The 13347-nt window shown below is 42.6% G+C and overlaps 1 protein-coding gene and 1 non-coding gene across 10 annotated transcripts in view; both read left to right on the top strand.

The window, feature by feature from the left end:
- Depdc5 (DEP domain containing 5, GATOR1 subcomplex subunit) overlaps positions 1–9782 on the top strand; it is a 147983-nt gene extending 138201 nt beyond the window's left edge. For all 9 annotated transcript variants that reach the window (XM_077108702.1, XM_077108706.1, XM_077108704.1 and 6 more), the window contains 5 exons: positions 195–364; positions 3635–3806; positions 6533–6593; positions 8755–8837; positions 9020–9782. In XM_077108702.1, coding sequence (XP_076964817.1) covers positions 195–364; positions 3635–3806; positions 6533–6593; positions 8755–8837; positions 9020–9312 — 779 coding nt within the window. In that variant the 3' untranslated portion in view covers positions 9313–9782. The remainder of the gene's footprint in view (positions 1–194; positions 365–3634; positions 3807–6532; positions 6594–8754; positions 8838–9019) is intronic.
- Positions 9783–12884: 3102 nt separating this feature from the next.
- Positions 12885–12957, top strand: Trnaa-cgc (transfer RNA alanine (anticodon CGC)). The gene has a single exon. It is a non-coding gene; the product is annotated as a tRNA-Ala (tRNA).
- The last annotated feature ends 390 nt before the right edge of the window (positions 12958–13347 follow it).

Raw genomic sequence — 13347 nt, forward strand, 5'->3', positions numbered from 1 at the left:
TTATGTGGTGCTAAGGATTGAACCCAGTGCCTCAAACATGCTAGGCAAGCGCTCTACCACTGAGCTACAGCCCCAGCTCAAGTCTCTGATTTTCTATTAGGCAGTTCTGCAATTTCACATCTGTATGCTCAGTTGTTTATATTTCTTCCCCATCCCACTCCTCTTACTTTGGCCTCTTTTATGTGCTGACACAGCTGCCACTGTCCCAGAGCAGAGGACTGTGACCCTGGATGTTGACGTGAACAACCGTACAGACCGGCTGGAGTGGTGCAGCTGTTACTACCATGGTAACTTCTCCTTGAATGCAGCCTTTGAGATCAAGCTACACTGGATGGCAGTGACTGCTGCTGTGCTGTTTGAGATGGTGAGAACTTCATGCATTTGATTAGGGCCTTGTTTTGTTCACTTCTCAGAGGGGAAGGGGGCTCTTAGTAGATATCTCTTTAATTATTTGGTTCAGGCTTCTATTACCTTTTCATCCTATTGTAATAGCCTTAAGAAAATTAAACAGTAAAAAATTCAAACGGGGTACGGGTTAAAGTTTCTCAACCTTGGCACTACTAACATCTGGTGCCAGATAATTCTCTGTTGTGGGGTGCTGTAAGGTGCATTTCTGTTGTGCATTGTAGGATGTTGAACAGCATCTGGCCTTTATCCACTAAATGCCAGTAGCACACTTCCACAGTGATAACCAGAAATGTCTCCAGAAATCAGCACATGTTCCTAGGGAAGGGGAAGTATTGCCTCCAGTTAAGAATCAGGGGTCTGGAGTGAAAAGCAAGTCTCTATTTCACCATGTGCTCTGGGACTTCCATCTAAGAGTAACCACAACTACCATTTAGTTTAGTGTACTCCTAAGGAGATTCTCTGCATAGACAAAATTTTGCTTCTTGTTTTTTTAATTGGGATGGTAATGTAGGATGCATGCTTTTTCCACCCAGGACCTGTATGTCTTCCATATCAGCACAAATATATCTGCCTTATTTTTTGTTTGGGTTTTTAAAAAATCATTGCTTTTTTTTTTTTTTTTTTTTTGGTGGTGGTGCTAGGGATTGAACCCAGGGCGTTATGCATGCAAGGCAAGCACTGTATCAACTGAGCTATGTCCCCAACCCCTTTATTTTGTTTTTAAGGGCTACAGAATTTTGGGTTATTCCATAATTTATGTAACCAATTCCTTGTTAATGAGCATAACTGCTGTTAATATGTCAGTTCTCAAACAAGGGTGATTTTGCTTCTCAGGGGCATTTGACAATATCTGCAGACCTTTTTACTTATCAAACATAGTGAGGGTAGGAGTACTACTAGCATCTAGTGAGTAGAGACCAGGGTTGCTGCTCATTATCCTAAAAAACATAGGACAGCCCATAAACAAAGAATTAACTGGTCCAAGGTGTCACAAATTCCAAGGCTAAGAAGCCTTATTTTAACTAGTCTTTTTGCCTGTCTTTCCTCCCTCTGTTCTGTCCTGGCCCGAGTCTCTAATCAGGACATTTACTCCTTCCACGCTAAGAAATAAGTCATCCCTGGCCATTGCCCATCCTGGTACAGTGCCTTTTAGAATAAACACTCCTTATCCAGGCTGCCAGTATCTTCCTGGAGCCTTCCTCAATCATCATCACAGTGTGCTACTCCTATTATACACTCTGATTTACCCTTCAAGAATATTTTTCTGTGGGTAAGCTGAGCCTGACTCCACTCTAACAACAGCCTAAGCATTTCATTACACAGCTGAGAACATCTGTGAAGTTAAAAAAAGACATACCTTATATATAATCAGAGATATGATAAATTATTGTATAATGGTGTGTTAAGAATTGTAATGCAAAAACAAACAAACAAACCAAAAAAAATTTAAAAAGAGAGTTCACTGAAAGATGAAAGATGACCTAAGAGGAATGAGCACAGCACTGACTGGAAAGTTTTATTGTAGTCTTGGTTTGTCCCATAGGATACTGTTTCCTGGGGCAGAGTTTTGTGTGGGTCTTGTCTGCCTGGCACAGTTAGCCTCAATATATGGTGTTATCATCTTTAAGACCCTACCCTCAGAAAGACTCACCCAGGAAGTATCCTAAAGACCCAAGTCAAGCTAGGCTCATCCTGCACAGCTTACAAGGACACCAGCCTCTCCTTAGCTGGTTGACACCAGGATGATGCTCCCTCCAGGCAAAATTAACCCCTGACCCACTAGGCATCAGCATTTTCCTTGGGTGACCTACCTAATGACCCTATCTGAAAACAACAAGACCATAGTAGTCACATATACACACACAGTTGGGCAGAAAAAAACATGTTTTTTTTCCTCCAAGGAGTTTAGCAACTATCTTTAAAAAGTATACATTTCATATCTATACATGTCAAATCCACTCAATGCTGCTAATGCTTTAGGTGAATTTTTACCTTAAGGCAATGTTCACATTTGTTGTGAGATTTTATAAGGATAAATATTACCTAAAATAAAAATGTTGTTGACTCAGTCTTAGGAATTAATTTGATCAAACCAGAGATCTTGGTTCTGTTGTTACGAGAGTTCCTGGGAAAAGATCTAAGAATAATTCCCTTCAACTTTTAACATAATTGTATTTGTGTAAGTCAAGGTATGGCCCATACTGGTTTATTTTATTTTATTTTTTTTGGCCAGGTCTAGCTGGGATTGTAGTCACTCGCCACAGTGTCTAAATAATTTTTAACCTGTAGCTGAGAGGCTGAGGTGAGAGTATCATCTGAGCCCACAAGTTCAAGACCAGACTGAGTAACATCCCAGGACCCTGTTTGGAAAAAAAAAAAAAAAAAAAAAAGTAAATAAAATAATATTTGACACAGATCTCATCTGTATCCCAGAGCCTCATCTATCAGCTTTTTTTAATGGCTAAGTATTGAACCCAGGACCTCATTGATGCTAGGCAAGCACTCTACCACTGAAACATACATTTCCAATTTCAGCTTTTTTTTTTTTCCTTTTAAAAGTACACATTGGTTTTATGGTTAATAAAAGTATCACAAAAGCTCAAAAATTGTTCCATATAGGAAAATGTTATTGATGGGAAGAAGTATGTCTTTCTGTCCCAGTAATTCTCATTTTTGGTCTTCCATCACATGGCTTTGGGGAATTTCCCAGAGAGTCGTTCTGATTCTACATGTCAGTGCTGATCACTTTTGACAGAGGTCACCAGAGTCCTCTCTACCCTCTGTCATATTCCTCTCAGCCAGTTTAAGTGGATTTTTTTTTCCTATTTGATGCTTTGTACTTATTAAATTCCTGATACAGGGTAATTTAGCAGGACTTAACCTATATCCTGTGACCTTCCTCCAGTAAATTACCACAGAATAAGAAGGGTTTTAGTTCTGTCCAGGCTGTTTTTTTTCAAAGAAAACTCTGATGTTATAAAACCATGGGCCATGAAAAGGAACTTTTGTTTACATCACAGTTTTTTTGAGTATATATCAAGGAAGTGAAATTGGACTGTTTTTTTTTTTTTTTTTTTTTTTGTCATAGGCCTGTTTGTAACCAGGGGACATGTGTAAATGAACATACCAATCATGCCACAGCTCTGGCAGGTTTGCTCCTTGGGAAGTATTTCTCTTGTCAGCAAGAACATGGAGATGACACTCTTTTTTCTGTACTTTCTGCTAGGTCCAAGGTTGGCATCGAAAAGCTACCTCCTGTGGCTTTTTGTTGGTACCAGTATTGGAAGGTCCTTTTGCACTTCCCAGCTACTTGTATGGCGATCCCCTGCGAGCCCAGCTCTTCATCCCGCTCAATATCAGCTGCTTACTCAAGGAGGGCAGTGAACACCTGTTTGATAGTAAGAGCTACTTCCCTCTGAATGTCATCTCGATGAGTAAGGCATCTCTCCTCAAGGACACCTTTCTGGCTATCTAATCATCACAGGCTAGTGAAAAGGGAGAGCCTTTCTACAAGGACCCAAAAGGATCTGGATTTCTATCTCATTCCTCATTTAGCAACTGGGTAACCCTGGATAAATCACTTAATATCTCTGAGACTCAAATCCCTTATTCCTAAAACAGGATTGACCAGAGCTGCCTTGCCAATCCCAAAGGCTGTCTTAAGACCTGAAACCCTGGTGGGAGAGGGCATCATGCCCTGTAACACTCTAGCAGTACTACTGTCCTCCCACACCCCCCTTTCATTTGCTCCAGCCTAGCTGGCTTGGGTTTCAGGGATTTGAACCTTGTGGGAGGCTTATATATGCTGTTCTGTGTAAAAAAAAATCCAAAAGAGGGGTATTGAAAGCAAAATAGGAAACAAGTTTTATTGGACAAAGCTGCAGTGTGTCAGCCCTTGGAGCCTTGAATGTGGCTCAAGTCCTGCATCTCAAGGAAGACAAGCAGTCTCAAGAAAGACAGTAGTACTCATCAGTTCAGAGCCTTTCTCCCAGGAAGAGGGTCATCAGTCAGAAAGGAAGCACATGGGACCCACTCTGACCTACCATTTGACCACACTCCATTAGGTTTATGACAGATTAAAGGATGAGCTCTACTTTATACAGTACATCATTCTTTATTACCATGCATTCATTGCAGATGAACTTATTTGTATAGCTCCTACAAATCTTCCCATGAGTTCACAGATGTTGTTTTTAATATGAAAAGCTAGAGTTGATGCCAATATGTCAGGAGTCCTGGGATATAAAGATTATGAATGGGAAAGAAGTAACTTGAATGTAAGGGAGATGCTTTCTTGTTGCGCTCTTATAAGTTTATAGCATGGCTGGCAGCAGAAAACCAGCCCAGAGGGTGAGGAGGTTTTGCCAGGTGGAGCAGGCCAAGTTCATGTTCCTGAGCTTTTCATGTGAGAGGCAGCTCTTTTGAGCATACAACCTTCTAGAGGCCTATCTATGTTTTTTTTTTTTTAAACTATTTTGAAGACTTTTTTTAATGTGCCAGGTGAGCCCCTTCCTGCCAGAAGTCATGGACTCTGAGATACATAGAGTTTACAGAGTCTCCACCCTTCACCCTTACTGAAACAGCACAGAATAGCTCACGTGCCAGCATTAGAGGATATTTTTGTGCAAGTCGATGGTTTTTCTGGCCAGTTGTTACCCAGTCTTTAAGACCAGCATCCTCGGTTTGTTGCCAACATAGAGTCCTGGTTTAAGGGAGTAAAGCCTCAAATTTAAGAATCAATTTTCCTGCTTCTGGGCCTCCTTCTGGTACTGCTGTTGACCGGTGACGAGTCCTTGCTTCCCCGATGTTGAAGAATAACACCAGAGAAGCACGCTGAGGCAAGGTTAGAGTGGAAAGTAGAGGCTTTATTAAAGGACAGCAGAAAAGACTTCTCCGGGAGGAAGAAGGGAACCCAAGAGATGGAATCCGTGGAAGTGTGGTTGTTTTCCCTTTTTATAGTTCTTTCAGTGATGGAACTTAGGTGGGAAGGCCCGAAGGGTGGGTCACAGGTGGGGCAAAGAAGTAATCTTTATTAACATTTCTTTGGGATGGGCTCTGGGTCTTGGGCTTTTCCCGGACTTCTTTAACATTCCAAGAGTTGTTCTGCTTTTCCCGGAATTCATTCTTAACATGGCCTCCATTTTGGATCTTACTCGATATTAGACCCGATTTACCTAACTACACTGACTACTTAACTTTAAATCTGGCTTCACTTCTGTTATCTCTGCTTTTGCTAACAGTGAATTCAGAATCTTAAAAATCTGACAAGCATGTGCTGTCTTTGTGTGTTTTCCCATTAAAGCCAAAACCATTTTATTTTTTTCCCTATTGTTCAGAATCCTCAAATTTTCCTTAGGTAGAAAGTTCCAAATATGGAAGAATAACGAAGCCACCATAGGCATCCCTATTTTTGGGTTGACTGTGCAATGGCTGCCCCAGCCCTCAACACCTTCACCCCAAGAGCAGCCCAGGCTCTGCCGCCTGGTGCTATGTGACAGCCTGTTCAGCTCTCCCACCTCACTCAGCTCTTGGTCCACAGCAGCAGCCTTGCAGGAGTGAGGCTGGATAATGCAGTGGCTGATAGTGAGGGTACCAAGTGCTCTGTTTCTCCCCACCACCCTAATTTCCTTTCAGAAATTCATTTTTATGTTTATTTGTTTCAATTCTCTTATCCCTAACATGGAGCTTGTAATATTTTCTTTCCCTCTAGGGAAATGGAAGATTGGTAACATAAAAACATGTTTTTTTTTTTGGTTGTTGTTGTTGTTTTTTAGAAGTAGCTAATATGCATTTAAGGTTTGTCTTGTTTTTGTATTTAAAATGCTCTTTTCAGCTTTTGACATGAGATATCATTAGAATGAATCTTATTATTAAGCAGTTCACACTGGCTCCTGAGGATTCATCACTTTACTGGATCCTGCTGTAGCTCAGGGGAGGACATGGTGAACACATACGTGTCCTTTCTTTGACCTTGGGATGGAGGATGATCTTCCCAAAAGAGGTTGTGTGGAAAAGCAGCTTATGCTCAATGAGCAATAACTGCTGAGAGTAATGAAGGGCGCAGAAACCCAAATGCAGGCAAAATCTGTGATCACAAATCAACATAGAATCTTTTGTCTTACAGGCTTTGAACCAGAAACATATTGGGATCGAATGCATCTTTTTCAGGAAGCCATTGCACACAGGTTTGTCCCTTAGCAAGAGGCATTAGTAGGAAGGAACCAGTATTTATCTCCAATAGCAATTAGCAAAGTGAAACCCAGTTTGTTTTGTTCCTGGGGAAAGGGATCTCTTCCACTAATGACAACAAGACTCTTTCTGAGATAAGCACTACCCTGCCAGTTCCTGTTTTTTTTTTTTTCAGACCTCATTGCCTTCTTTCAGTTGAGGGAAGATTTTAGAGCTCTCTCCCCAGCCTCCAGTGAGAGCCTCAGTCAAGCTATTTAGAAGATAACACAAAATGGAAATATGTAAAATTTGAGACCCTTAACACATGTTGAAAAGACAATGAATGGTTAAAAAACAATAGATGAGCTTATAAATATTTCTTGACACCTAATATGTGTGCTAGGGAAAGCCTTCCCTAGGCTTAGCTGTCTCCCCCAGACTAGACCAGCAACCACACTGTCTCAGTATCACTAAGTTGGTGTCCAACTGCTACTTCATGTTAATCATGGTGAAAACCAGACTTCCTATTTTGTTTCATTAAACTTCTTGCTACATCTTGTTCAGTGTCATGTGAAATATACCTCCCCTACCAGGGATTCCCAGGTCTTTCTACTCTAATTACTCCATCCTTTTCTCCTGAACACTGTATCAATCTGTTACAATGATTTGGGAGCCCTGGAGAGCAAAGGTATGCATTTTTCCCTTTCACTATGCCTAGCACAGTGCCTTGCCCAAACTGGCTGTTTTTCTTGCCATTTTTCCATGGAGTGAAATTCTAAGGGGAATGTGGCTCTGAAATGATATGTTTAGCCCATTTACAAGGTCCGTCTCAAAAAAAGCTATGAAAAGTGTCCATATTCCTTGGATCCCCTCTGCTCTGACTCCTATCTCCTTTAACTTCATCTGGGTAGTTGGGTGAGATTAGTACAGCCCCTTCCCTGTGATAGGAGCTCCTCGCCTTCACTGTAGTCCTGCCTTACATTCTCCCCAGGTGGGCAGTGAAATAGCCAGGGACTTGTGCTGTGTGATTAATTTTTTTTTTTTTTAAATAAAAGATGTTCCTGGTAACTTAAGAAAGAAATGAAGCAAGAATACTCTGGTCAGGCTGATTCATGCTGAGTAAATCATTGAACTTGATTAGAAAGTAGAGAGGAAGCAAAGGCAAAATCCAGACCATTCTTACATATGATAGATTCAGTTTGTAGATGAAAAAGCTTGCAGTGCATATTTGCCTATCCATTTAATTTGCACATTTGATTTCCTATATTTTTTTTGTAAATTCTTAAGGAATACCAGAGTAATGCCAGCTTCTTGGATAAAGGCTTGTAACCCCTCCTGGGGAGCTCAGCGCAGAATAGGAGACAGGAAGTTTATCTCCTTAGCTCTGCCTACATCACTGCCTTTGTTACGTAAACCTCTCAGGCTTAGAGGGCAGGCACCACATCTGTTAGCACGTCCTTTATAGCTCTTAGCAGTTAGGGCTATAATAAATGTGCTTTATGGAAATAGAAGAACCAGAAATAGAACAAGTTATAGATGAATAATGGCTCCTCCTGCCCATTTCCAGAGTGCAGCAAAGCAGAGAGTCCCAGGTTGTTGTTCCTCACTTTTAAAGAAAGAATTTCAATTGAGATATTTCATTCTATTTCAATTCAAGGCCTTTATTGAGTACTTTCTAGATGCTTAGCCTGAGAACAGTGGGGAAGGGGGGGGGGAGAAGTGTGACTAAGGTAAATTAAGATGGGGAATGTATGTGGGTGGGTGTTGCAGCCAATTAGCACCTGGGATAAATTCCAGCAAGAGGCAGAGGGAAGACATAGGATGAGATGGGGAAACCTACAGTGGGGAGGGCTACTGGGATAGCTGGGGATGTGGCAGGAGAGAGGGTTGGCTTTATGAAGAGTGCATCAGGTAGAGGGGCTTTCATTCATTGAAATCATATGGTTGACCCAGGAGATGAAAGGTGTTGGGGCACAGGAGAGCTGGAGAGCTGCTTTATGAGTAGGGGTGGAGGTTGGGGAGTAGAGAGGGTGAAATAAAGCAGCCTGCCTGATTCACCTTGAATGAGATGTTTTCATATACCTTTATCTCAAGCAGTTAGTCTTATTAGCCACTCTTTCCCCTTGTCCCTCTAGCTAAGGAGACCTTAACCAGTATACTTTCCTGTCCTTCCCTTAGGTTTGGATTTGTACAAGATAAATATTCTGCCTCTGCATTTAACTTCCCTGCTGAGAACAAGCCTCAGTATATCCATGTTACAGGTGAGGAACTATGAGCAAAAAGGTTGATTAGGGAGGACTCTGGCAGGTGCATGAGCCCTGAGGGGCCTGGGCCTGTTTAGAGATCCCTTTCCCTGTTCTGAACCTGTGGTGGCAGAAGCACCTCAGCCATCTCCAGGTGCCTTCCTGGTGGACACTGTACAGGCCCTGCCTTTTCCCTACAGGAACAGTGTTTCTGCAGCTGCCCTACTCCAAGCGCAAGTTCTCAGGGCAGCAGAGGCGGCGGCGGAACTCCACCAGCTCCACCAACCAAAACATGTTCTGTGAGGAACGGGTTGGCTATAACTGGGCCTACAACACCATGCTTACCAAGACTTGGCGCTCTAGTGCCACAGGGGATGAGAAGTTTGCAGATAGGCTGCTGAAAGACTTCACAGATTTCTGCATCAACCGTGACAACCGACTGGTTATGTTCTGGACGAGTTGCCTGGAGAAGATGCATGCCAGCGCCCCATGAAGCCAGGCCATACAGGGCTCAGAAGGCTGTGCACATGCTGGGGGCCAAGGGTTCAGGTCAGGCTCTGGGTGTCAGGTGTCAATTTGCCTCTGCTGGTGTGTAGGGGCCCTAACTTTTTTGGACTCCCACAAGTATTCTATTCTAGAGGAGAAAGACTTGGGCAGTAGCTGCTGCTGCCACCACCACCCAGCTCCCATCAATAAGTGCCCAAAGCAGGTGGGAGGCACAGATTGTCCATGGGAGGACTTTAGTATCTGGCAAAGGGTGCAAACAGTCCCTATGAATGTCTTTGGAGAAGGGGTGCTTCTGTTAGTATCATTTTTCTCCACCATCCATGGACAATTGGAACAGAATCTGTGCTTCCTGCCCAGGAGTATGCACTGTGTGTAAGAGAATTCTGTGAAATAATGTACCATAGACTCAAGCCAACTGTATATACCTGTACATATCCAAAGGAAATAAAGCTCCACATGCAGCATCTCTATTGTCAGGCTCATTCCTGGCAGCAACAACCCCACATGGAGTGGGAAGTTGTGCCTGGTCTGTGCAGTAACCACAGATGATGAAGACTTCAGAATGTACTTCCTCAGAGAGGGGCTGTGAGTTAACTAAAAGATTTGTTTTCATAGACCCTTGGGCAGAAGTAAAGTTGCTTCTGATCAAGACTAGTGAGCAGATAGTACCATACAATAGGTAACTAACTGTACACTTTTGCTATTGAAGATGGATCTTGCTGAGTATGCCCCATTCTGGCATGCAGACATCATGGCATTCTGAAAAAATGTCTAAATGCCTCTATTTAATTCAACTTCATTTTGGGTCCTACTATTTAACAGGACATGACTCAGCATCGTGCCTCAAATGATGGGCTGGGGGGCTGCCGTGTGGGGTTTGGGGGTCTCACAGGTGAGAGGGACGATGGTAGCCACTTCTTCCTCTTCCATCTCTCCACCTGGAGTTAATCACATGCCCTGTTTATTTACCTCCTCGATACCTTACAAATCCATCCATTTCTTCCCAGGCCTTTGAAATCCAGGCCTCCTTTGCCTTTATCTTGCATTCCTAGGAAAACTTAACTTGCCTCTGCTTTTGCTTCTGATCATTTTTTACTAGGAAGTGTAGGGGGCATTTTTTTTAAAAACCACTCCAATTTTGTCTGCCACTTATTTTAGAATTCTTTGATGACTTGAACTTCAAAAACCATAGATTCAGTCTATGGATGTAGCTTAGTGGTAAAGTGCTTGCTTGCCTAGCATGTTCTAGGCCTTGGGTTTGATCCCTAGCACTGCCCAAAACAAGAATTTGGCCTGCCCAACCTGCTCTCTGGGCTATTTCTAGAGCCATCCTTGCCATTATTCAGTCCCTAGAACTTAGACTTGACCAACTCAGAACCTTTGCACACAAGATCCATCTGAACTTTTTGCAACTCCTAAGGCGTATTTGAGAGAACGGTTTTGTTAATACATGTGAAGATGTAGTGGTTAATTCCTGACCTGGAGCCTTTTTCCCCCTTTCCTTCTCTTGGACAAACCATTGCTTCTAAGTATCAGTCTTTTCATCTATAAAATAAGAAGCCATATCTTGGGGTAGTTGGAGGAGCCAAAGACAGATGGATGTGAAAGGATTTACTAACGAGAGGTAGTAACAGTGATTTGCTCTCTGGTGGCTCTTCTCACATTCCTGGATAGGAGTCTTCTTCATGCTCTCAAGCCAGCTTCCTGAGTGATAAGTGCTGGCACAGCTGTTGGTGCTCTGTTCACACCATATAGAATGACCACTGGTGTTCCTCAGTATCCAGTGTATGAGGCTATCATTTGCCCCTACTTTCTGCCACTCTTCCAGAGATGATCCAGGAGAACAGGGACAGAGAGTGATCTGGCAGAAGAATGGGCAGCTGGTGAGTTAGGATACTGTGTCATTTTTCTGTCAGAGCTGGATCCCAAACACACTGGCCCATGAGCCCCAGCTTCCTGCTTGTTTGCATTCCTTTTTTTTTTTTTTTTTTTTTTGGTATCAAGGGTTGAATTCAGGGGTATTTAACCACTGAGCCATATCCATAGCCCTTTTTATTTTGAGGCAGGGTTCTTGCTAAGTTGCTTAGGGCCTTGCTAAGTTGTTGAGGATGGCTTTGAAGTGTTGATTCTTGTGCCTTAGCCTTTCAAACTGCTGGGATTACACAGTGCACCTGGCCTCTGCATTTTGCTTTTTGATGGGTATTTCCTCCCACCCACTTCTGCTAGCCAGAATCTTGAATCTTAATTCAGTGTCTTCCTCTTCCTCCCACCCACTTCTGCTAGCCAGAATCTTGAATCTTAATTCAGTGTCTTCCTCTTCCATCATCATTCAGTTTTCCCACCTATCCATCCAAACTTTTTCTCCGACCTGCCCACCTCCTTTCGTCCCTGCTGCCCAGGTGCAGAGAATGGATGATTTGGTTAAACATTGATATGGTTTGAATGTATCCCCTGCCTCCAAATTTCATTTGTAGTATCATTAAAATTTGGGTGGTAGGGCTTTTGGAATGTACTAAGGATTAGATGAGATCATGAGGGTGGGGCCCCAAGGATGGCATTGGTGACTTTATAGAGGTGGAAGTGAGACCCCAGCTAGCATGTTATCTCTGTCTTGTCATATGATGATGCTCTTTGTTCTGTTGTGATGTAGCAAGGAGGTTAGTATAATGCTCTTGGATCTTAGTGTCCAGAACCAGGAGCCAAATAAACTTTTATTCTTTATAAATTACCTAAATTTGGGTATTTTGTTTTGGCAACAGAAAACAAACTAAGATATATGGCAGATGTGTGTATAGATGTGGATAACCATGCCTTGGTATAGATGAAAAAGTAGCGGATTTGGCAAGAGGACCTGGGTTTGAATTTCAACCTTGCCATTTGTTAGCTGCAAAAATTTGGGATGGTCTGTCTCCTGAGCCTATTTCTTCATTTCTTCCCTTTCTCCTCAACCCCTGTACACACCCCCACACACCCCCCCACACACACCCCTCCTATTGTTGCTCTTTTATGCAGTGACATTGTACTTATCTGCTGACCATTTCAGCTCACTTGGCTGGGTATTTCCTGGAGGCAGGTACCAGACCACCAGTCTCTGTGTATCTCCTTTGCACTATAAATTCTGGCGTATACATTTAACAATACTTGCCATTAATTTCTATTTCCTATTTCCATTTCTGCTTAGACATGAAAAGCATCTAGTCAAACCCTGGGATAGTTTCTGCAAAACTTATCTGTTATGTGTTCATGTACCCTTGTGTGAACTCCTTAGATGAGAGGGCATTACAGGGCAGGGCCCCTCTTAGGTGATTGGGTCAATCTGTGGCACTTTGTGAAGCTGGATCAAAGGTCCCTCTGCTTGTTCCACTCGTGAGTCTGCTCAAGCTGTAAGACTGGCAAATCCTACAACTGCAGGACTGGCTGCGTACTTTGCCATAAGCTGCTATGGTTTGAATTGGTCCTAGAGTTCATGTATTTGAAACATAATTCTCAATGCAGCTGGGCTGAGAAATGGGATGCTTCAGAAGCCATTTGCTCATAAAGACTCTACAGTCATGGGGCTGGGGTTGTAGCTCAGTGGTAGAGCGCTTGCCTCGCATGCATGAGGCCCTGGGTTCAATCCTCAGCACCACATTTGTTTTGTATCCACTAAACAAAAACAAAAACAAACAACTCTACAGTCATGAGGGGTTACTACTGTTACTAATGGAAGTGGGTTGTTTATTGCTAGAATTGGGATTCTTAGAAAGGTGAATTCAGCCCTCTCTTGTCCTCTTGCTTTGTGCCACAAGATGACACAGGAGAGAGGGCCTCACTAGATACTAGTACCTTCACATTGATCTTTTTGATTCTTGAACTAATAAATTTATCTTCTTTATAAATTATCTTGTCTCTCGTATTCAGTTATGTATGCACAAAACATTCTGAGACACAGATCCAAGCAAAGAGAAAATGCAGAAGTCCTTATGTAAAAACCTGAAGGAAATTGTTAGTATACGTACTGAATTATGAAACTTTTCCCCTT

Source organism: Callospermophilus lateralis, chromosome 1 (genome assembly GCF_048772815.1).
Source record: "Callospermophilus lateralis isolate mCalLat2 chromosome 1, mCalLat2.hap1, whole genome shotgun sequence".
Lineage (NCBI taxonomy): Eukaryota > Metazoa > Chordata > Mammalia > Rodentia > Sciuridae > Callospermophilus > Callospermophilus lateralis.